We start from the raw sequence: 24240 nt of genomic DNA, 5'->3' as shown, positions 1-24240 counted from the left end.
AGCAGAGTCACCTTATGACAGAGGCAGCTGCCACTTGAAGGTGCTCTTCGAGTGTTTGTGATGAGATATGAAACTGAGTTGCTGAGGCAATTAAACACCATATCAATGCAAATATAAATATAACAGTGGAATACTTAGAAGCTTATTGGCTCTTGCTCCTGATTCTTCATCTACCCAACCCACAGGTCAACAAATACTCGCCGCTCTTACTCTGCAGTTTGAACCCAGGAATTCAGTGTTCAATTTCACGTTCTTTTCATTAAAGGCCTGTGACAAAGGTGCATCTATTGGAGCTTCATTGTCTCAATCTTAAAACATCTACCGGGTCTCCATTTGACTTTGTATTGTCTAAGAAGTCCACCCACACCTCCACTTCCACAAACTGCTGGGAGTTGCCTAGCTCTGCCTCGCAGTCAGAATTCTCCTCCTGCTTCACGTTGTCTCCATCGATGTGAAGGTACGATTTTGGAGTTGAATCTTCATCTTCACAGTTTACCGTCACTTTTTCGCTCTTCACCATCACTTCACATTTCACCTTCACTTCTTCGCTCTTCATCACTTCTTCACATTTCACCTTCGCCTCTTCACATTTCACCTTGATACCTTTAAAAGTGTCCAAGCTGGGATTCACTTCTGGTTTCATGAGGGATGGGCTCATTGCAGCACTTTGACTTTCACAAGCCGATTTCAGACTCCATTTCTTTGGGATCTTCTGATGATTGTGTGTCCTCTGGTGTCTTTTAAGATTTGATGAATGTGCAAACGCCTTCCCACACAGAGTGCAACTGAAGGGTTTCTCTCCCGTGTGTGTTCTCTGGTGTGATACAAGACCAGATGACTGTGAAAACGCCTTCCCGCACAGACTGCACTTGAAGGGTTTTTCTCCTGTGTGTGTTCTCTGGTGTCTATGAAGACCTAATGACCGTGCAAATGCCTTGTCACACAGAGTGCACCTGAAGAGTTTATCTTCTGTGTGAGTTCTCTGGTGCTGTGTCAAATGGCCAGGACGATCCGTGCTGTATGCACACTGGTCGCATTGGTGCCTTTTTGTACCGAGCTGCGATGAGCGCCTTTGCTCCATCAGACAATTCTGCAGAGGAAGCGTCAGCTGCAGACAGAAAAAAGAGAATATCCACACCATCTACGTAAGTATCGAGGCACAGAGGAATACATATATACACAGTTACACATGACTTACACGTCTATACTTATTCATATGTTCATGAAATAGTGAAAATATTCCAAAATTCATCACAGGGGCTGTTATGACAAACAATGAGAGGGCAAATGGTCATAAATATGCCTGGAAGCCCTAGTATCTTCAAAATGAATGTTAACCCAAAACTCCAAGCACACAATTTCGGTTGTCTGCTTAGAAAATGAATATTTCTAAAAGCTAAATTCAGCTAACAAAGCAAAGTGTGTTGAAAATAATACTATTTGTATTATGCATAAATGCATAAATTAATGTTCAATCACAACTTAAAGGTGTGAAGCCAGGCTCAGATTTCCTTGAATGCTGGGATGACCAGATCTAACTTCAGCTGCATATGTGCTGTGTTAACGTCCCTTTTCCATTCCTATGAAAAGTTCCAGAGGAAAACTAAAATAAACTATTATTTTGATTTAACCTCCGCGTTCAAAAAAGTTACTACACTTTACTGCAAATACAAACTTTACACTGTCACACACTGGCATGGTAAAAAGATGGTGGTGTGTCCAGAACCATGCCTGGCCACCTTCATCTGCTCAGTATTAATGCTTTTCTCACTTCACCAATTAATTAATTGAGGATCAATCAACATAGCCCAGACCCACAATAAGTTACGTTTTAACTTATCAATTACGTTTGTTGTCAGAGATAATCTATCTCTAATTATTGATTTCATAATCTTCCTATATATAAAAGTCTCCATGCGCTCGCGCTTGTGGGGGATTTCGCTCTCGGACGGTGGGGTTTAAGACCGAAATAATTTGCCAGGCGGCACGCCCTAAGCCCCGTGGTGGGAATAGGCTATTCCGTTTTCACATTTGTAAACTTTAAAGTAGTTTAATTAACACATTTGTGCCGTTTCATTATTCATTATTTACTTATTGCACGACATCGACCATACCAAGTGACGCCAATTGCGTGGAGGGGGCGGACCCTGCCAAGTGATGCGCGTTCGCTCCAGCTCACGGGGGACATTTTCTTTCACGCGTTTTACAGCCAACACATACACACATCACGCTGCGGATATTTCTTCACAGTGTCATGTCCTCTTCGCCCCCCCCCCCAACACGAGGCGTCCAGTTTATACTACAGACTCCGTAGATAATACTATTTTACTGCTTAAATAGCATTATTCTTGCACGGGCAGGGGATGCTGGGGAGAGGGGGTAGCGGCCCAGCCCCTAGCCTGGCAACGTGCCAACTCCGCTGCCTCGCCAATGTAGGCCAGGACGGGGGCTGCGCATGGCACAAGGCCTCAACACGCCTATGGTAAGTACAAATTTCCTTGCTTTTTACACTAATAACTCAAGTCGATTGTTTACTATTGTTAAACACATTAGTTGACAAACTTCTTCTTCCTAGCGTTGTTCCCGCTGTGGCACAGGGTCCGCTTTTCGGCATTGTCTTCTCCATTTGGCTCGGTCCAGGGCATCTTCAGGGGATGCGTTGACCGTCTAGTTGACAAACATTACTATAATAATGTTTGTGTGCAGATAAGAACTCACGTTGATTGCTTAGTATTATCAAACAAATACGTTGGGAGATATTACAATAATAATGTTTGTGTGCACAAAACTCTTTATTTTTAGGTTGCTAAATTTTCTCTTTTTTTGCTGAACTTTTATGACGCTGCGACGGTCTGCCAGTCTGTGATGTGGCCATGTACGTCCATGTGTATGTGTGTGTCAGTCCATATGTGTGTGTTAGTCCACATATGTGTGTAAGTCTATACATGTGTGTGTCACTCGATGTGTGTGTGTAAGTCAATGCATTTGTGTGAGTCCATATGTGTGTGTTCATCCATGTCTGTGTATCTCAAGTAGATGTCTGTGTGTCACATGTGTATGTGTGTAGGGCTGTGTGTGTCAGTCTATCTATGTGTGTCTAAGTCCATGTGTGTGTGTCTTAGTCCATATGTGTGTGAGTACATGTGTGTTTACGTCAATGTGTGAGTCAACGTATGTCTGTGTGTGAGTCGCTGTATGTGTGTACGTAGATATGTGTGTGTAACTCCATGTGTGTATATCTCAAGTGGATGTCTATGTGTGACAGTCTGTATGTGTGTGTACGGCAATGTGTGTGTCACTATGTATGTGTGTGAGTCGCTGTATGTGTGTACGTCCATGTGTGTGTAACTCCATGTGTGTGTATCTCAAGTGGATGTCTATGTGTGTGTGAGTCCATATGTGTGTGTGTGTCTGAGTCCATGTGCGTGTGTGTTAGTTGCTGTAAGCAGTGTAAGTCCATTTCTTTGCGTGTCTGTAGGTCCATGTGTGCGTCTTAGTCCATGTGTGTGCTTTATTGACCTGCTCAAGGCCTATGATACCATCAGTAGGCCTGGCCTATGGGATGTTCTTCGTACTTTCCGAGTCCCTCACCCACTGCTCACCATCCTTAAGGACCTTCATGATGGTGAGCGGCCACGCATCAAACTACGTGGCCGTGAGTCAGAGACATTCCCTGTACACCTTGGGGTGCAACAGCGATATCCTCTGGCTCCCACGTTATTTACATATATTTGGACCACGTCGTTCATGAAGCCTTCAATGGCTGTACCGCTAGAATTTTCATCTGGTACAGATACAATGGGAGGCTGATCGATGCCCGGGTGCGGTCAAGGGATGGCACTCTATTGTTCAACCACGTTATGTATGCCGATGATCTGCTAATTGCAACTCACTCGGAGGAGGAGTTCGAGGTGCTGCTGCTGAACCTGGAGCTTGCCACCAAGAGGTGGGGCCTTACCATCAGCCCCACTAAAACTAAGCACCTGCCTGGGTATTTTCTACCATCGGACGCTCCACCCCCACAACTTCCATTTGGTGATGGGCCAGTTGTGGAGACAGTGGAGAGTTTCCCATACCTTGCCAGTGTGCTAATGACCAGCTCTGGTTTAACAGCAGAGGTCTCACTCCGAATCAGTCGAGCCACATTATCTTGTCATTGGTTGCGTGACACTGTGTGGAAGCTACCTGGTCTATCACTCCGCACGAAGCTTCAGGTTTTCTCGGCCACGGTCATTCCCTCCCTTCTCTATGCTTGCGCCCCCCTAATGGAACATCTTCGCCGGTTACAAACATTTAGGATGGCCTGCCTACGATCCATCCTGGATTTAGCTAGGCTGCATTGTGTGAGGAACTCACAAATCCTTGAAAGATGTGGACAAAGTCCCATCAGTGAGCTCCTCCGCCAGGTAAGGCTGCGTTGCCTGAGTCATGTAGCCCGCATGGCCAGACACCACATGCCTAAACATCTTTTGTTCGGCCGGATCGAGGGGGCTAAACGGGCCGGCACGGGCTAGAGAAGACATGGAGTGATGTGGTACAGGAGGACGTGGAGCTGAGTCGACTTGCCGATGACTGGTACCAGCCGTGTCAAGATCGGCCTCTGTGGAGGAGCCTCCTGAAGGACGCTACTGGGCAGTTGGAGGCAGTCGCCTTCCAACAACAACGGAGGGCAGAGGAGCGACGCTCACAACAACGAGCGGAGCGCCGGGTGGCTAAAGCACAGCAAGTTGCCACAGTAGGGGGCACAGGTGGTGCATCAGCCAGTCGTATCAGTCAGTCGACCTGTGCCATCTGGGTCTGCCCCGTGACCTCCTGCCAGCGGGCGTTCGACACTTTACGTGGCCTCAAGGTGCACATAGCCTGGCACAAGCATTGCAAGCGTTGTGGTGATGTCACCGCCACTTACTGGCGAATGGCGGTTGTTGTTGTTCAGTCTATGTATGTATGTGTGAGTCGATATGTGCGTGTAACTCTATGTGTATGTGTCAGTCGATTTGTGTGTGTAACTACATGTGTGTGTGTCTGCCTTTTTGGCCCGGGCAACGCTGGGTACTCACCGCTCGTGTCAATATAAATGTACGTGTCTGTATTCATTACGGTATTCATTACAATACAAATGAATGTGTATTTATTCTAATTGTAAGGTTTATTAACTACGTTAATTTAGTGTTAATGAGTTTGAATGTGCTTTGACTAAAGCACTCAGCTTTTGTATTGTTTTTTTGTTAATTTGTGTACATTTATGCACTTTAAAATATAAATGTACGTGTCTATATTTATTGTAATACAAATACAAGGATATTTATTCAAATGTTGGGTTTATTTTATTTGTTTATTGAGTTAAAAATGACACCGGTCACACTTTTTCTGGCATAAGGTATTCTAACGGTTTTAAGGTTATTTTGGGGTGCTGATTCCAAATCTGGCATCAGTTTTCAGGTTTTTAAGATATCAAATATTGCATTTTCAATAAAAACAGCAAATGTATGCTCATATACGAATAGCTAAACAGACATCCATACAAGAATAAGATAACATACAATAATAATGAAACAAACATTTAATGAGCCGTAGCACAAAGTTGCGAGAGTGACTGCATATCAATGTGGGTGAATGCATATTACCATGTAAGAATTGAATTGTGAAGATAAGAAAAATATGTACAAAAAGGTCATTCACAATAGTGATGTTACATCTGCATAAACAACCTCTTCTTTGATGATCTCCGATGTACAGCTTGTGGAATGTCTCTCATCAAGGACCAGCAGTAATATGCCATCATGTTTGAGTCCCATCGGCCTTGGTAACGTTCTTCCAAAACTTTAATGTCTTGATGAAAGCATTCACCTTGCTCTTCGCTCACGTGACCCATATTCTCTGGAAACTGGGCCAAGTGACTATGTAAGTAGTGAACCTTGATGCTCATTCTACATCCAAGTGCTTGTAAACTCAAGAGCAGCTCCTCCACAATCTCGCGATAGTTGTCCGCTTTCCTGTTCTCAAGGAAATTCCGCACCACATCAGCTAATACATTCCAAGCTCTAGCCTCTGCCGCAGTCATTGTTATAACAAAGTGTGGATCCCTGATGAGTGTTCTTATTTGAGGGCCATCAAATATTCCTGCCTTTTCTTCTCGGCACTGAGACTTGAAAAGGTTGAACATATATAGATGAAGCAGTCTCCAGTGTGATCAAGAGCTTTGACGAATTGCTTCATTAACCCAAGTTTTATGTGCAGTGGGGGAAATACATTTTTTTTCCTATCAACCAGAGCCTCATTCTTGATGTTCTTGTCACCAGGCGTCAAACTCATTCTTGGTGGCCAGTTCTTTTTAACCCAGTGTTCTAATGTAGCCCTACTGTCTCAGTAGCACAGGAAACAAGGGTATTTAGTGTGACCTCCTTGCTGACCCAGCAGAAAATTAACCATTTTCAAATCAACACAAATTAGCCATCCATGAACATGGTATTCCAATCTATCCAGAACAATCTTGATGTTGGCATACTCTTCATTCATTTTTACAGAGTGTCCTATTGGGATTGAACCATATATATTTCTGTTGTGAAGTAACACACATTTAAAACTCCTTTTACTACTGTCAATAAAAGTCTCAATTCACTTGAATCATATGCGGGCAGTCCCATATTGAGAAGAAGCTCTTCAACATCATTACAATAAACAAGTTGACCATCTGAATGGAAGTACTGCTTCTCTGTTACGATAAAAGGGGACAGTAGTGCCAGGTCTGAGTAGTCCTTTCTCTTGCAGCCTGGAAGCCAACAATTCAGCAGACTGCTTTGGCAAATACAAATCTTACAAGATCATTCAATTCAGGCTGACTAAACAGATACATTTGATCACAATCTGCATCAGATGGCGTATATTCGATCTGAGCATCATCATCATCATCTGTAGAAGCAGGTAAACTGAGGGATTCAACATCAATCTCTGGTAGCTCAGTAAATACAGGCACAGGTATTTCCTCAGTGCTCAACTGGTCGTCTGGCAGATGGGATATCTGGGTATTGTAAGTGTTGTTTGTTTTTCTTAATGAAACCTTTTACATTCACAAGGCAGAAGTAGCAGTTATCCAAATGGTTTGTAGGTTCTCTCCAAACCATTGACACACCAAACTTCAGCTTAGCATTCTCTCCTTTAGACCATGATCGCAAAGTTTCAACACAGGTTTTACACACTTTGTGAGGAGCCTAATTTTTATCTTGGTCTCCAAGTCGTACTTTAAAGTAGGCAAGATAAACCTTCTTGACAAAGGTATTGATGTTGTGCCTTTGATCCTGAAAAGTGAAGCTGCCACAGATGTAGCAGAAGATATATGGGCCATTACTGCATTTCCTTCTTTCGGATGTTGTAGCCATTGTTAGATCACGCCCTGCAGAAGAAAAATATTAAATAAATGAGGATATCTACATAAAATGGTATTATAAACACACTATCCTAAAAATACAGCACCATATTTTTACACTAACTCGCAACAACTTGAAATCATAAGTGACAGAGCTAATTCCGGGTAAAATCTATGAAAATGGGGTATGCCGATAGCATAAAAATGAGATGTGATAGAGCAAATCTGAGATCAGATTTGGAATCAGCACCCTGAAATTAGTCTAAAACAGCTAGTTCACCAGCGCATTGTCTAAAGCCCTAGGCTACAAGCTTTTCGTATTGTGTATTTATTATCCTTTACGGTTTATGAATGAATATGAGAAAGCCACTGGGGCAGATTGAAAACTATTTTCTCTAGAACAGTTTGTTTGCGTGCTTAGTTTGTTGTCCTTCCCCCGCACCTCCGATTATCGCGGTCAGCTGTGTACGGTGCGAAAGAAGTTCAACGTAGAGTTGTGAGCTGCTTACACGAGGCGGCCTGGTGACACCCAGGACGGGTCGTAGGCAGGACTCCCAGGACGTAACAAAAAGCGCAGATATTCAACTCAACACTCACAAACACCCACACACACAAATGGTGACAACCGCAATTTGCCGCTAAGTGGCGGTGACGTCACCACGACGCTTGTGCCAGGCTATGTGCACGACCCAGGTGCCACGGGTTGACTTGCACACAACCACACTCAGACGAAGACCCACATTTAGCCTTAACGTGCTGTTCCCGAGCAGTATAAATGGGGGCCGGCATGGCACAGGAGGAGGTGTGTGGGTAGAACCAGGCCCGGCCGCCTTTGTCACCCGAAGTCACAGGGAGCAGCACCCAGTGCCATGCGGACCGCCGTGGTCGTGGTGGTGAGGAGTGACGCGTCGCTCATGCTCGTGTGAAGTGCACGGAGAGTCTGTGGCGGAGTGCTTGAGCAGACCGAGAGAGCCAAGGCAGGACTACGACGCCATGGCAGAGGCTCTACAAATCAGGCACACAGGGCGGCAAAGAGGGAACTGCAGACCACGCTCCGCTCGCTGTCCTCCAAGCTCGAGGATATGAGCACATGCAACGACCTGATCGGCAAGCACGGAGCCGCCCTCCAGCGCTCGCTCAACGACCTGGAAAACCTTCAGCTGCCGCCCGAGTGCAGCGAGAAGCTCAAGGCCATAAATGAGCGCGCAAACCTCTTCTGCGTCACCTCCAATGCTGTGACCAATAGTGCACACGGGTGAGAAGCCGTGCATGTGTGGCGAGTGTGGCAAGACGTTTCTCGCGCTCGGCCTACAAGTATATATATTTTTCGCTCATGTGTTAAACTATGTGTATCCCTGATGTTTTAAAGATGGCAATTCTCCTGCTGTATATTCTACTGCTGTCCCTCCCGGCCATATCTAGTGCCACACTCAACTCTACAAACGGCTACCCTCGTTACTTCGCATCCATAGTTGTTGCTCAATTTGCCACTACACCTGCTAATTAAACAGCGTATAGACAAGTCTACACTCCATCATTGAATCATTTTCAACCTTATCTTTGTCCCATTACTTCACCAGCACTCCTTCCAAACTTCATTCTGCTCTTAAGAATATCACCACCTGCGAGCTGCTGATATTCATCCAAGGTTCGCCGCTCTTCATCCTTTCACAGAAAATACCTGTGCAAACTATTAATTCTACTTTTCTTATTTCTGGGTGGTATTGCGCTTCATCCTGGCCCAAATGTAAAGAAATCGTATAATTCTATAGATTTTTCTGGCAGAAAAGGTGTTGGTGTTCTACACGTCAACATCAGAGGGCTTGTGATTAAATTAAGTCAACTAAAATTAGAAGTGGCAAGCCTGGACCCGGACATTGTTTGCCTAACAGAAACATTTCTCACTCCTGCTGTAAATGACTTGCAGATTACGATTGACAACAATAACCTTTTTGAGCTTGACCGAGGATCTAAAGGAGGTGGAATTGCCATCTATACTATTGCATGTTCACCAGCTCACTCCTTGTTTAAAAAAATTGTATTGAAGGTCTTGTTCTCAGAATAACTCTCCCAAATAATCAACAGATATTGGTAGTGTGCTGCTATAGACCGCCTAGTGGGAAGGATGTTGAAGCTGCGTCTGCACTGAGAGAGCTTCTTGGGGGCCTCCCTAAAGGTGAAATCGTTTTAGGTGATCTAAATTGGAATTGGCTAAAATTGCCGGCCGTGGCCACAAATTTTGCAGATAGATTAACCTGTTTCAATGAATAAATGTCCCCACAAGACCCAACCTAAAAAATCAGGGAGTCATGTCTGCTTGACGTCCTATTGACAAATGCCCCTCACAATTGGTTGAGAAGCACTCCATGAGATACTTGAGCATTCAGGCATTTACTAATGATGTGCTTCACTTGGATATTGACAAGGTCTCTGAAATCCCTAACCTGACTACGGCTTGGGAGACCTTCAGGTACACGTTTCTCCAAATTCTTGACAAACATGCTCCGTTGGTTAGATTTAAAACTAAAGGCAAGCGCCCACCATGGTTTGATCCTTTGATTACTAAGCTCATGAAAACTAGGGACAAGGCTTGGGCACTTGCCCCAACATTCTGTCCAGGCTATACGGGGGATCTTTGTCTTTGTGTGTTCGGAGCAAGTTTGAGTGGCGTGTAGCCATGGGAGTTAAACGGGTGCGTGCCGCTACAGTCATTGACTATGGTTGGACAGACGCTGATAGACAAGACACACACAGCCATACAAGATAGGCGGACAGACACAGACAAGAGGAACACAGAGACGGAGAAAGATAGAGACGACAGAGACAGAGAGAGACACACAGAGGCGGGCAGAGATGTTGAATCGAACACACTTAACTCACTCCATGGAAAGAGTTTCCTCGATCTTTGCCCATCCCCGTTAGTCGTTCTAGTTTATATTTATTTCAGTGTGGCGTGTACATGTGTAACGGGTTCCGGAGACACTTGTAGAGGTAACTTCTTTATTATAATACAACACTCCAACAGTCTTGATACTCTGTTACAGCCTAGGTACACAGCCTAGGTACACAGCCTAGATACTCTACTCTGGCTACGCTCTGGAACTCGCCTCAGAAGGTCGTCGAGTCGGGAGTTCCAGACTCCCACCACTGTCTCTCACAGCATCCTAGGGTCTTCAGATGGCTGGTCGTGGGTCTTGGGTCTTGAGTTACAACTGGGCCCTGATCGTCCAGGGAGCTCTCCTTTTATGCCTGGTCCAACGAGGGGTGGGGCCGTGTGCGCCACCAGACATCCCACAGAGCACACACAGCCCCCCCCCCCCCCGTTGGCGGCGCCAAGAGGCTTAAGCGTCTGGACCCGCCTGAGAACCCAACGCCTGGTGCCAAGAGGCTTAAGCGCCAGGCCCACCCAGGTCCCAGAGCCCCCAGCAGCCCCTCCCTTCTTATGTCACTACACATGTAAGCAATGTGGGATATCGATGTACACAGATATGAACAAGATCAGCAGACGAGACGTCTTTCATACTCATTGGTTCTTTCCGTAAAGTCACGTAGGTAGAAAAAAGAAAATAAATCGCGACGTTTCGATCACAAGCGGTCGTCCTCAGGCGAAAACATCTAGACATTTTCGCGGCAGAAGTCACGTGAGCTACGGCACGTGACATATATAAGGTGCCCCCCCCCCCCCCACTGTGACTTGCCCCGCTCAGCTGAGCATTGTTTTAATGCGGTGGGCTCACGCGAAATTGATTTCTGTAAGACAAAGGTACTTTGAAACCCACTGGCTATACTCTTATATAAGCACACAACTTCATCTACCTATGACGAACGCTGCACTTTCCGTCGTTTTCATGCAGGGGGCGCTGCAAACATACGCACCCCCTGTATGAACGACGGAGGCGCAGGGACAGACGTTCGATCATGTTGGAATCGATCTACGGACGGCGGTCTTCTCGCACAGCCAGCTCTGTGCCGCCTTATTTCGATCCCGCAATCCCGAAAAGGTGAAACTCCGCATGGAACCAAATCCCCGGCAAGGCCATCTACTTAACGACGAAAGGAAATTTACACGAAATGTCGTTTTCAATTAAGTCTACCAGATGTAAAATTATATAAGCTTTTAATGAAGAAATACAATTATCTAATTCAAAACATAATACAATTCAACATTGTTTCATTTTCAAACTTTAAAACGGACCATCAGGAGCTTGCGTGGATACGTCGTTCGTGCGCAGTTTTTTTTCATGACTTTCCTGGCCCAAGGCCGTAAATGGTTCTGAGGGGCTTGCTTCAACCCATGGTTGTGAACATTCAGACGTTAATCAGCAAGGATAATTTCTAGTCCTAGTTCGACAAAATCTACGTCAACACGTAATACAAAATTATAATTCGTGTTGTAGAGAATGTACCTCCTATTCGTGTAACTTTTGAGTGGTATGCCTTGTAACTGATGAATGATCCGAATGCGCTCCCTATTTCAAAGACAATGAGTTGCTCCAAGGGGAGATGCTTCCTGAAAACACAAAAGTACCCTTTGACCTGTATCACAAAAATAACGGGTCTCACCAGAGTGATCTGTCCAGGTTACTTCCAAAACACACACTTTGTCCTAACATCACTTAATCAATGTTTAACCCTTATAGACAAAATGTTACATGTACACACACAATCATACAAGTATTAATTCTAAATTATTGAGTTATTTTAACAAAATTTAATTACTGCACCTAATTATGCTGCATCAGGTTACATCGTATTAACAATAAGTTATTTTTAAAAATACACACCGTCTGCTTAAGTGTATGTACATCTTCTTGGTTCTTTCGGTAAAGTCACGTAGAAGGGAAAATAATAAAAATAAAACATAATAAAATAGTTCTCACAAAGTTTCGGCTGCAACGCAAGCAGCCGTCCTCAGGTGAAGAATGAAACACCACCAAGCTTGGAGCGAATATTTAAGCTGGGTTGGCGGGGGAAGAAGAGCGCCTTGACAAAATAATTTGCATATCAAGAGGAATTTAGCATATTTATGGGAAATGCGTAGGAGGTGGGCGGGGGGTTTCAAAGTCATATTATGCCCGTGCATTATGCAGGATTAGCAGCATCAAAGGGAGGGGACAGGGGGTAGAATTAACAAAGGGAAGGAATGTTAAATTCCTCTTGATATGCAAATTAATTTGTCAAGGCGCTCTTCTTCCCCCTCCAACCCAGCTTAAATATACGCTCCAAGCTTGGTGGTGTTTCATTCTTCACCCGAGGACGGCTGCTTGCGTTGTAGCCGAAACGTCGTGAGAATTATTTTATTATGCTGTATTTTTATTATTTCCCTTCTACGTGACTTTACCGAAAGAACCAAGAAGATGAATCCCTGCAGTCACGAAAGCTTTAAATCGAAGTGAATGTACAACATAATAGTGTAATTCAAAACGAGTAGGCCATTGCATTCTGACGTCTGGGTCAAAATTGATCAAATTCTAAAACATTACCGACAAACTCCACAACTAAGATGCCACATCAACCACCGCCCCCTACTGACAGACTCTTGTCCACATGCAGGCCGGTGCAGGGCCACCTCCTTGTGCCACACAGGGGCAGCTGCTACTTGGGGATGCTCTTCGAGTGTTTGAGACAAGATACGATACAAAACTCCAAGTTGCTGAGGCAATTAAGCAAGCACCATGTAAATGCAATTATGATTACATATCGAATGCTTGGGAGCTTATTGGTTCTCACTCCTGGTTAGAGATCTACGCAACCCACAGGTCCACAAAGACTGGCCGCTCTTGCCCTGCAGGTTGAACCGAGGAATTGAGCGTTCAACTTCACATTCTTGTCATTAAAGGCCTGTGACAAAGGTGCGTCTATTGGAGCGACATAATCTCAAGCTACACATCTACCGGGTCTCCATTTGACTTTGTATTGTTTCAGAGGAAGTCCACCCACACCTCAACTTCCACAAACTGCTGGGAGTTGCCTCGCTCTGCCTCACAGTCAGAATTCTCCTCCTGCTTCACGTTGCCTCTATCGATGTGAAGGTCTGATTTTGGAGTGAAATCTTCATCTTCACATTTTACCTTCACTTCTTCGCTCTTGACCATCACTTCTTCACATTTCACCTTCACCTCTTCATATTTCACCTTGATACCTTTAAAAGTGTCTAAGCTGGGATTTTCTTCCGGTTCTTGTTTAATGAGGGATGGGCTCATTGCGGCACTTTGACTTTCACAAGCCGATTTCAGACTCCACTCCTTCTGGATCTTCTGATGCTTGTGTGTTCTCTGGTGTGCATGAAGATTTGATGAAAGTGCAAATGTCTTCCCGCAAGGAGTGCACCTGAAGGGGTTCTCTCCCGTGTGTGTTCTCTGGTGTGCTACAAGACGAGTTGAACGTGCAAACGCCTTCCCACACACACTGCACTTGAAGGGTTTCTCTCCCGTGTGTGTTCTCTGGTGTATTCCAAGAGTAGATGACTGTGCAAATGCCTTCCCACAAACACTGCATTTGAAGGGTTTCTCTCCCGTGTGTGTTCTTTGGTGTGCTACAAGAGGAGATGAAAGTGCAAACGCCCTCCCACAAACACTGCACTTGAAGGGTTTCTCTCCTGTGTGTGTTCTCTGGTGGTCTACAAGAGTAGATGAGCGTGCAAACCCCTTCCCACACACACTGCACTTGAAGGGTTTCTTTGCCGTGTGTATTATCTGGTGTTTTGCAAGAGTAGATGACTGTGCAAACGCCTTCCCACACACACTGCACTTGAAGGGTTTCTCTCCTGTGTGTGTTCTCTGGTGTTCTACAAGAGTAGTTGACTGTGCAAACGCCTTCCCACACACACTGCATTTGAAGGGTTTCTCTCCTGTGTGCGTTCTATGGTGTGCTACAAGAGAAAATGAATGTGCAAATGCCTTCCCACACACACTGCACTTGAAGGCTTTCTCTCCCGTGTGTGTTCTCTGGTGCATTGCAAGAGTAGATGACTGTGCAAACGCCTTCCCACACACACTGCACTTGAAGGGTTTCTCTCCCGTGTGTGTTCTCTGGTGTATTACAAGACAAGATGAACGTGCAAATGCCTTCCCACACACACTGCATTTGAAGGGTTTCTCTCCCGTGTGTGTTCTCTGGTGTGCTACAAGATGAGATGAAAGTGCAAACACCTTCTCACACACACTGCACTTGAAGGGTTTCTCTCCTGTACGAGTTCTCTGGTGCCGTGTCAAATTTCCAGTACGATCCATGCTGTAAGCACCGAGCCGCGCAGAGTGCCTTTGCTCCATTAGACTAATTCTGCAGAGGAAGTGACAGCTGCAGACAGAAAAAAAAATATCAACACCATCTACACGTCAGTATCGATACACAGAGGAATACATATTTACACAGATAAACGTCTATACCTATTCTTATATTCATGATATAGTGAAAAAGTGTCCCAAATTCATCACACGGGCTGTTATGGCACACAATGAGAAGGCAAATGGTCACAAACATGCCTAGAAGCCCTCATATCTTCAAAATGAATGTTAACCCAATACTCCGAGCACACAAAACGGCTGTCTGGCTACAAAAGTAATATTTATGAAAGCTAAATTCAGCTGATAAAGCAAAGGCTGTTGAAAATAATACTATTTGTTTTGATTTAAAGCTTTCGTGACTGCAGGGATTCATATTCTTGGTTCTTTCGGTAAAGTCACGTAGAAGGGAAACAATAAAATAATAAAAAATATAAAACAATAAAATTCTCACGATGTTTCAGCTGCAACACAAGTAATCTTCATCAGGTTTGGAAAAAAAACACCTGATGATGATTGCTTGTTTTGAAGTCGAAACGTCGTGCTTGCGGGGGATTTGGCTCTCGGACGGTGGCCTTCACGTAGAAAAAAATTTGCCGAGCGACACGCCCTAAGCCCCTTGGTGGGAATAGGCTATTCCATTTTCCCATCCGTAAACATTAAAGTAGTTTAATTAACACATTTGTGCCGTTTCTATTATTCATTATTTACTTATTGCACGACATCGACCGTACCAACTGACGCCAATTGCGTGGGGGGGCGGACCCTACCAAGTGCTGCGCGTTCGCTCCAGCTCACGGGGGACATTTCCTTTTACACGTTTTACAGGCAATACATACACACATAACGCTGCGGATATTTATTCAGTGTCATGTCCTCTTGCCCCCCCCAACACAATGCGTCCAGTTTATACTGCAGACTCCGTAAATCATATTTCAGTGCTTGCATACCATTATTCTTGCACGCCCGGGGGATGCTGGGGGGAGGGGTAGTGGCCCAGCCCCTAGCCTGGCAATGTGCGAACTCTGCTGCCTCGCCAATGTAGGCCAGGACGGGGGCTACGCATGGCACAATGCCTCAACATGGCTATGGTAAGTACAAAGTCCATTGCTTCTTACGCTAACAACTCAAGTCCATTGTTTACTATTGTTAAACACATTAGTTGACAAACATTACTATAATAATGTTTGTGTGCAGATAAGAACTCACGTTGATTGCTTATTATTATTTAAACAATACGTTGCCAGATATTGTGTGCAGATAACAACTCAGGTTCATTGTTTACCATTATGAAACAAGTTGACATGTTACAATAATTATGTTTGTGTACACAAAACTCTTTTTGGATTTTTAGGTTGCTCATTTTTCCCTTGTATGCTGTCTTTTATGACGCTGCCACGGTTCACTGTCAGTCTGTGATTTGATTATTTCTTCAATAAATTTATATTGTTTCCATCGCTCACGTCACGCTATTTCCTCATACGTAGTACTGCCATACTGATTGCTGTGCCCGTCGATGTGTGTGTCTTTGAGTCCATATGTGTGTGCGTGTAGAGCCATGCGTCTTTAACCCCATGTGTGTGTCTGTCATTTTATAACGGACAACGCCCCATGTGTGTGTATGTCAAAGTGGTTATGTGTGTGTGTCAGTCCAAGTATGCGTGTCAGTCCATTTGTGTGCGTATCAGTCGCTGTGTGTGTGTGTAAGTCCATGTGTGTGCGTCTTAGTCCATATGTGTGTGTGTAAGTACATGTGTGTTTACGTCAATGTGTGTGTGAGTCCACGTATTGTTGTGTGAGTCGGTGTGTGAGTCGCTGTATGTGTGTACATCCATATATGTGTGTGTATCTTAAGTGCATGTCTATGTGTGTGTGAGTCCATATGTGTGTGTCTGTAAGTCGATGTGTTTGTGTGAGTCGATATGTGTGTGTCTCAGTCCATGTGCGTGTTAGTCAGTGTAACTCCATTTCTTTGCGTGTCTGTAGGTCCATGTGTGCATCTTAGTCCATGCATGTGCTTTATTGACCTGCTCAAGGCCTATGATACCATCAGTAGGCCTGGCCTCTGGGTTGCTCTTTGTGCTTTCCGAGTCCCTGACCCACTAATCACCATCCTTAAGGACCTTCATGATGGCGAGCCGCCCGCGTCTAAATACGTGGCCGTCAGTCAGAGCCATTCCCTTTCCACCTTGGGGTGCAACAGGGATGTCCTCTGGCTCCCACATTATTTTACATATATTTGGACCACGTAGTTCGTCAAGCCTTCAATGCCTGTACCGGAAGAATTCCCATCTGCTACAGAAACAATGGGAGGCTGATCGATGCCCGGGTGCGGTCAAGGGATGGCACTCTATTGTTCAACCGCGTTCTGTATGCCGATGATCTGCTAATTGCAACTCACTCGGAGGAGGAGTTCGAGGTGCTGCTGCTGAACCTGGAGCTTGCCACCAAGAGGTGGAGGCCTTACCATCAGCCTCACCAAAACTAAGCACCTGCCTGGCTATTTTGTACCATTGGACACTCCACCCCCACAACTCCTAATTGGTGATGGGCTAGTTGTGGAGACAGTGGACAATTTCCCATACCTTGCCAGTGTGCTAATGACCGGCTCCGGTTTAACAGCAAAGGTCTCACTCCGAATCAGTCGAGCTGCATTATCTTTTCATTGGCTGCGTAACACTGTGTGGAAGCTACCTGGTCTATCACTCCGTACGAAGCTTCAGGTCTTCTCGGCCACGGTCATTCCTTCCCTTCTCGATGCTTGCGAAACTTGGACCCCCTAATGGAACATCTTCGCCGATTATAAACATTTAGGATGGCCTGCCTACGATCCATCCTGGGTTTAACCAGGCTGCATTGTGTGAGGAGCTCACAAATCCTTGAAAGATGTGGACAAAGTCCCATCGGTGACCTCCAGCAGGCAAGGCTGCGTTGCCCGAGTCATGTAGCCCGCATGGCCAGCCACCGCATGCCTAAACAGCTTTTGTTCGACCGGATCGAGGGGGCTAAACGGGCGCGGCACGGGCTGGAGAAGACATGGAGTGATCTGGTACAGGATGACTTGGAGCTGAGTCCACTTGCGGATGACTGGTACCAACGGTGTCAAGAGCGGCCTCTGGAGCAGGCTCCTGAAGGACGCTACTGGGCAGTTGGAATCAGTCACCCTCCAACAACAACGGAGGGCGGAGGAGTGACGCTCACAACAACGAGCGGAGCGCCGGGTGGCTAAAGCACAGAAAGTTGCCACAGTAGGGGCCACAGGTGGTGCATCAGCCAGTCGTCTCAGTCAGTCGATCTGTGCCATCTGGGTTTGCCCCCTGACCTCCTGCCAGCGGGCGTTCGACACTTCATGTGGCCTCAAGGTGCATATAGCCTGGCACAAGCATTGTCGTGACGTCACCGCCACTTAGTGATGAATGGCGGTTTTTGTTCAGTCTATGTATGTATGTGTGAGTCGATTTGTGCGTGTAACTCTGTGTGTGTGAGTCGATTTGCGTGTGTAACTACATGTGTCTGCCTTTTTCGCCCGGGCAATGCCGGGTACTAACCGCTAGTACAATGATAATACTATGTAACACAATTTTTGTTCCTGCGTACAAAGTGTTATTTTTTTTTATTGCTTATGCCTAAAAAGTATAGAAAATCGCTATTATTCCCCACAAACTTTGCTTTGGTGACCAGGACTTTATGTGAACGAAAAGACACAAATTTATCATTGAAAATAGGTAAATTTCAAAATATCACTGTCCTAGTCACAAAAGCAAAGTTTGTGGGGAATAATAGCATTTCCTGTACTTTTGAGGTATATGCAATTAGGAAATAACACTACCCAGGAAGAAAAATGTTTTATTGTTACACAGTGTAATAACTACGCCACCGCTCCCCACATAAATAAACTCTTACAGATGTAGTGACATTGCGGGATGTCACTGTGTAGTGCCGGCTCTAGAGAGGCACGGCGTGCGGTGTAACGACATCGCGGATACCATTATGGTGAGTGTAGTACTAGCCCTAAAGGGGCTCGGTGAGCGCTGATTGATATCACCGAATGGCACCACGCTTGGCGTGTAGTGCCGGCCCTACAGGATAGGGTGTGGGAGTGCCGGCCGTAGGAATGAGGTTACGAAAGGCCATGGCACTCTGGTTGACCCGAGAGGGCACGTGACAAGCTAAGTCCACAAAGGGGCCCAAAGTGGGGGCTAGGGGTGGTCACGTGGTCGGGGTCCAGATCCTGCTTGAGGATTCTGAAAGGTGGTCGTGGCCAAGGGCGGAGCTAGCCACACCGCAAAAAATATAAGCCGGGTCCCCCAGAGGAACCGGCGTTGTTGTTCAACCTGAAGAAACGTTCGTCTACGTTCCACCAAGTCTACAACATGTGGAACTGGACCCGAGCTGTGGTCCCGGTCCGTAGTAGCTCGTTACGTTGTAATTAGTGCAGTTAGCCTGGTGGTCACCACCACAGGTTGTTATTCTGTTAAGGGGCAGTTACCCCGTGTGTTGGTGTTAAATAAATGTGTTGCCTCCAAGTGTACATCTACGACTCAGTTGAACTCACTACACATACATTTCACATGAATGCCATGTAAGTGTGGATCACTTGTTAGCAGGTCATTGGAATGATCCAGGTGTCAAGGGATGAATGACTGAGATGTTTGACAGATGCACCAGCTGTGCTTCACACTGTCTTGCTGCATTTTAGGCACCCGGCGTTCCACCCATTCATGTGAGCGTTGCTCCTCCGATCTCACTGTTGTTGCAGAGCAAATATCTTCAACTGACCCGCAGCATATATCTCGGGCCTCCTCCACAGAGGCTGATCATGACACTCCTGGTACCAGTCATCAGCAGGTGTGATCAACTTCACATCATCCAATCTCTTCTAAAGCCAATGCCATGCCTGTTTAGCTCGTAACACCTGGACTAACAGAAGATGCTTGAGCATGCTGTCTGTTAATGCGGGATTCATGACCCAACCAATGCAGCTTGGCCTCCCAAATAAACTCGCTGATTATGTTCTGTACTGGTATTTTAGGGATCTGTAAGGTTCTAATACAATCTTGTTTGGTTCAATAGAGGGGATCATAGGCTGGCAAGTCTTAATTATAAGCCAGAACAGACAGTCCTTTAAGTAAGTTAATATTTTGCATCCACAGAGAAAGGAGTAATATCTGTGGCCAAGAAGACTCACAGCTTTGTTTGTTCGTTTATTTCTAAATCCTCTCGTCTTGGTGAGGGTTGTAGCGGCAGAACATTTAGTAGGGCAGTCCAGACTTCCCTTTCCCTGGCGACAGACTCTGGATCTTCCTGGGGAATTCCCAGGCATTCCCAAATCAGCCAAGCGACATATCCCCACCAGCATGTACTTGCCTGGGCCCCGGGGACTTCCCTCAGTGGGACGTGCCCGATAGAGTTCCAGGGGCAGTCTATTGGGGGGCCTCGTTACAGATATTGTATATTGATATCACTCGTGGAATGAGGCCTGGTGGCTCGGTGACCCACGTAACCCATTTGGACCCAGCCTGGAATGGCTGCGTGGCACCGTCCTGTGCGCCCACCATCCACAGTACGACGAGTGAGAGGCGGGTGCGATGCCAGTATGGCAGGGAGAGGGATGGTCTCAGACAGACTAGACCTTGGTGATGGACACTCACAGCTTTGTATGGCGCAAAAGTCCAGGCAGCTTCCACACAGTGTTACACAGTCTAATGAAAGAATGCTGCTCGACTAATTTAAAGTGAGACTTTGGCTGCCAAACCAGAGCTGGTCGTGAACACATTAACCAGGCATGGGAACTCCTCCACCACTTGTAGAACTGCCTGATTACTCATGGAGAGTTGAGCAGGTACAGTGTTGTATGACATGAAATTCCCAGGCAGGTGATTTATTTTGGTGAAACATACGCAAGGCCACCTTTCATGATGGAATTATCCAGGCACAGAACAAGATTATCGAACCCCATCTCATTAAGTAGCCATTTCCAGATCATCAGCAGATATAACATGGTTGACCAAGGAACGATCCCTTAACTATAAGCAGGCATCGATGCGCGTATCATTTTAACCGTAACCAATGCTATTTATTTCTATGGCCATTGAGAGCTTCTCAAACGACATAATTATTGAAGATGCTCTGTAATGTAATGAATGGGGCCAGAGTGAATTTTTGTCACAAGCCAAGTTGAACAGGAAATGACTCCGACTCCTGGTCACGCAGCTTTAGACGGGCTTTCCCAAAATCATAAAAATCATCAAAGAATGTGAGTAGAGGCAGAGACGTAAAAAACAAAGAACCCAAAGCCCCAAGCCTCTATATGGTACTACATGCCTTAATTACATCAATAAAGCAGAGATATAGTTTCTGCTGAAAATCGGCACTCCTCAGCCCCTGGAATATAGAGGTTACGATCTGGGAAAGTGCCTCACAAAGCCAAAAGTGCGATATTCAATACTTAAGCCTTACCTAAATAATGGCATGAGGTAAAAGGAAAATTAAAAAACTAAACAATTATAATGAACATTGAGAAACCATACACAAGACAAAATATGGGAAAAATCTATATAAATAAAGCAAACTTTGTGCATATGAACGTTTTTTTGGGAACCAAATTGTGCCAACACCACCCGATGGCAAAAATCCAACATTGTCTATCCTGAAGCTCTCCAAGGGCAACGTATTTAAAAGCTGTCCTCATGAAACAAACAAGCCCCGCTATTGTATAACACAACCACAAAACCGTGACAATATACACATTTACAGCTTTCTTTGGCAGAATTAAATTATTCTAATAAAGCCAGCATGGCAAGACATTACTTTTAATGTTTGATTACCGAGACCTGAGCTAAGCCGGGAAACTTAGTTATTACTGGATACTATACTTCCGATAAAGTTTGTGCGTGAGTGGGGAGCGGTAGTGCAACGGTTAGCGTGCTGCGCTATTAACCCAACGAGCCGATTTCTATTCCCAGAGCCAAGCCACAACATTTGGCTGTCGTCTGATGAAGATGGTTGGAATTAGTGTCAAAACGCTGTACTCAGATTGTAAATGTTGTGGCTTGGCTCTTCAACACACCGATGAGATGTACTAGTACACTACACTATACACTACTATACACTACACACTACTATACACTACAGTATTATACACTACACACTAGTGCTGTACTAGTGACGCATTGGCCACGTTCTGTTTACGTGACAAACCCCTTATTAATTGGATGTATCGGGTGGTAGCGGGGTGAACGACACATTTATTTATTTACACGATCTCACACAAACAAACCTGTATTATGGCTGTATATTTGGCGTTTGCGTGTCCCTCTCTCTCCGTGGTCGCGTGGATTTTCCGACGGATCCTGCGGTTTTCCCTGCACATTTAGAGTCAACATCACCACGCGTTTAGAGTATTTGACCGATAAACATTTCCACACGTTAAATTTCGATGTAAGCTTTCGTGACTGCAGGGGTTCATCTTCTTGGTTCTTTCGGTAAAGTCACGTAGAAGGGAAGTAATAAAATAATCAAAATAAAACAAAATAATTCTCACGAAGGTTTCGGCCACAACGCAAGCACCCGTCCCTCAGGTGAAAACCAGGTCTGTCGACACCTGGTTTTCACCTGAGGACGGCTGCTTGCGTTGTGGCCGAAACGTCGTGAGAATTATTTTATTATGTTTTATTTTGATTATTTTATTACTTCCCTTCTACGTGACTTTACCGAAAGAACCAAGACGATTTCCACACGTTGATAAGCCCACTGTGTTGTGGGCAGGTCGCTTCTGAAAACGAGCGGTGTAGCTCAAGTGGCCTATGCCTGGTAAAATAAAAAAACGTAGAAATATTGAAAGTAAAAACAAAGTTTCAAAGTAGTGAGCCAGGTGAAGACAAATTAAACTTAAGCAGAGAATTAAAGCAAATGCAATCAGGCGAGGGCAGGAGGCAAGGCCCCGCATGGCTAGGCCCCGCGTTGTAATGTTCCAACCTGGACATCGATTCCATACTCGCTGCTACTCAATTGATATCCCTACGAGGGAGAAGGAGCGAGGCTCTACCTGGGCTTACAACAACAACCACCACAACAACCACCACGATGTAAACTTCTCACCTCGGATCTCAGTGAGCGAGCGTGCGCGGAGCAGCAGCTACCTGGTTACTCGTGACGTCATGCGGCAACAGCAGGTGACATGACGTCACTTGCGGGGTTCACACAATCCTCTTCCCCAACGAGCAGCAGGGTAACTGAATATATTATGTTAATGAGGGGCCCATGTCAGGTGATGGTTCTTGGCTGCTGACCCCGTCCAAAATAAGCACTTTACTGAAACGGAAATCGGCAGACGTGACGTCACGCTCAAAATCCCGGTGGGGGGTAAATACCTCGGTGACATGACGTCACTAATGGAGGACACCTCCCCCTCGCATATCATGCCGAGTTAATGAGGGGTGACGTCAGAGAGCGAGATCAGGGTTAGAGTTCAAGTTTATTTAGATTCCATTTCTGTGGCTCCCTCTCTTGAACAGAAACCCATTGGGTGCGTGAGCTCAACAACAACGTGAACATTGTGTGTGGACACTGTTTGTTGGCGCAGTCGGGGGCACAGGTGGTGCATTGGCCAGTCATTTAAGTCAGTCGACCCATGACACCTGGATCTGCCCCGTGCACATAGCCTGGCACAAGCGCCGTGGTGACGTCACCGCCACTTAGTGGCGAATGGCGGTTGTTACTGTGTGTATACACGGTGTGTGTACAGACTGTTTGTATACTGTGTGGGCAAACTGTGTGTACGCTGTGTACATGGTGTGTGTAGATCTTGTGGGTATACTGCGTGTAGTGTGGGTGGTCCGAATCAGTCGGGTGGCATTATATTTACATCGGCTGCGCTATGCTGTGTAGAAGCTGCCTGGTCTGTCGCTCCACATGAAGCTTCGGTTCTTCTCGGCCAGTCATGCCCTCCCTAATGTAGGCATGTGAAACGTGGACCCCTCTAAATGGAACATCTGCGCCAGTTAGACACATTCAGGCTGTCATGCCTACACTCAGATTGAGGGAAGCCAAGTAGAAGCACATTCTCTATTTATTGCAGAGGTTCAAGGTTCAAATCCGACAGGCACGTCTGGCTACTCAAGGAACATTTAACAAAATATGCACCGTCTGCTTAAGATTGTGTCATTCAAAACGCATAGGTCATTGCATGTTGGTGTCATGGACAATATTTGGGCAATTTCAAACATTATCCAGAAATTACATAATGAAGATTACACATCATCACCCCCTACTGACAGACTCATGCCCACATGCAGGTGACAGCAGAGTCACCTTATGACAGAGGCAGCTGCCACTTGAAGGTACTCTTCGAGTGTTTGTGATGAGATATAAAACTGAGTTGCTGAGGCAATTAAACACCATATCAATGCTAATATAAATATAACAGTGGAATACTTAGAAGCTTATTGGCTCTTGATCCTGATACTTCATCTACCCAACCCACAGGTCAACAAATACTCGCCGCTCTTACTCTGCAGGTTGAACCCAGGAATTCAGTGTTCAATTTCACGTTCTTTTCATTAAAGGCCTGTGACAAAGGTGAATCTATTGGAG

At 45.5% G+C, this 24240-nt stretch overlaps 1 protein-coding gene across 3 annotated transcripts; it reads right to left on the bottom strand.

The window, feature by feature from the left end:
* Positions 1-980: 980 nt before the first annotated feature.
* On the bottom strand, positions 981-22764 carry LOC133361755 (zinc finger protein 180-like). 3 transcript variants are annotated; one of them, XM_061580751.1, is made up of 2 exons: positions 13258-14711; positions 981-1108 (listed from the first exon to the last, which is right to left on the bottom strand). In XM_061580751.1, exon 1 carries the CDS (start codon positions 14632-14634, stop codon positions 13285-13287), a length of 1350 nt encoding a protein of 449 aa, XP_061436735.1. In that variant the 5' UTR covers positions 14635-14711; the 3' UTR covers positions 981-1108; positions 13258-13284. The 3 variants fall into 3 exon arrangements, with proteins under 3 accessions (XP_061436735.1, XP_061436733.1, XP_061436734.1); XM_061580749.1 differs by lacking the exon at positions 981-1108 and adding an exon at positions 22747-22764 and having other exon boundaries at positions 12696-14662; XM_061580750.1 differs by lacking the exon at positions 981-1108 and adding an exon at positions 21926-22004 and having other exon boundaries at positions 12696-14662.
* Between the last annotated feature and the right edge of the window lie 1476 nt (positions 22765-24240).

This window comes from Lethenteron reissneri, unplaced genomic scaffold (genome assembly GCF_015708825.2).
Source record: "Lethenteron reissneri isolate LAM-NWPU_2019-01 unplaced genomic scaffold, ASM1570882v1 scaffold_122, whole genome shotgun sequence".
In the NCBI taxonomy this organism is placed as follows: Eukaryota; Metazoa; Chordata; class Hyperoartia; order Petromyzontiformes; family Petromyzontidae; genus Lethenteron; species Lethenteron reissneri.
Note: the sequence above shows the minus strand (reverse complement) of the source record. Positions and strands in the feature narration are given on the sequence as shown.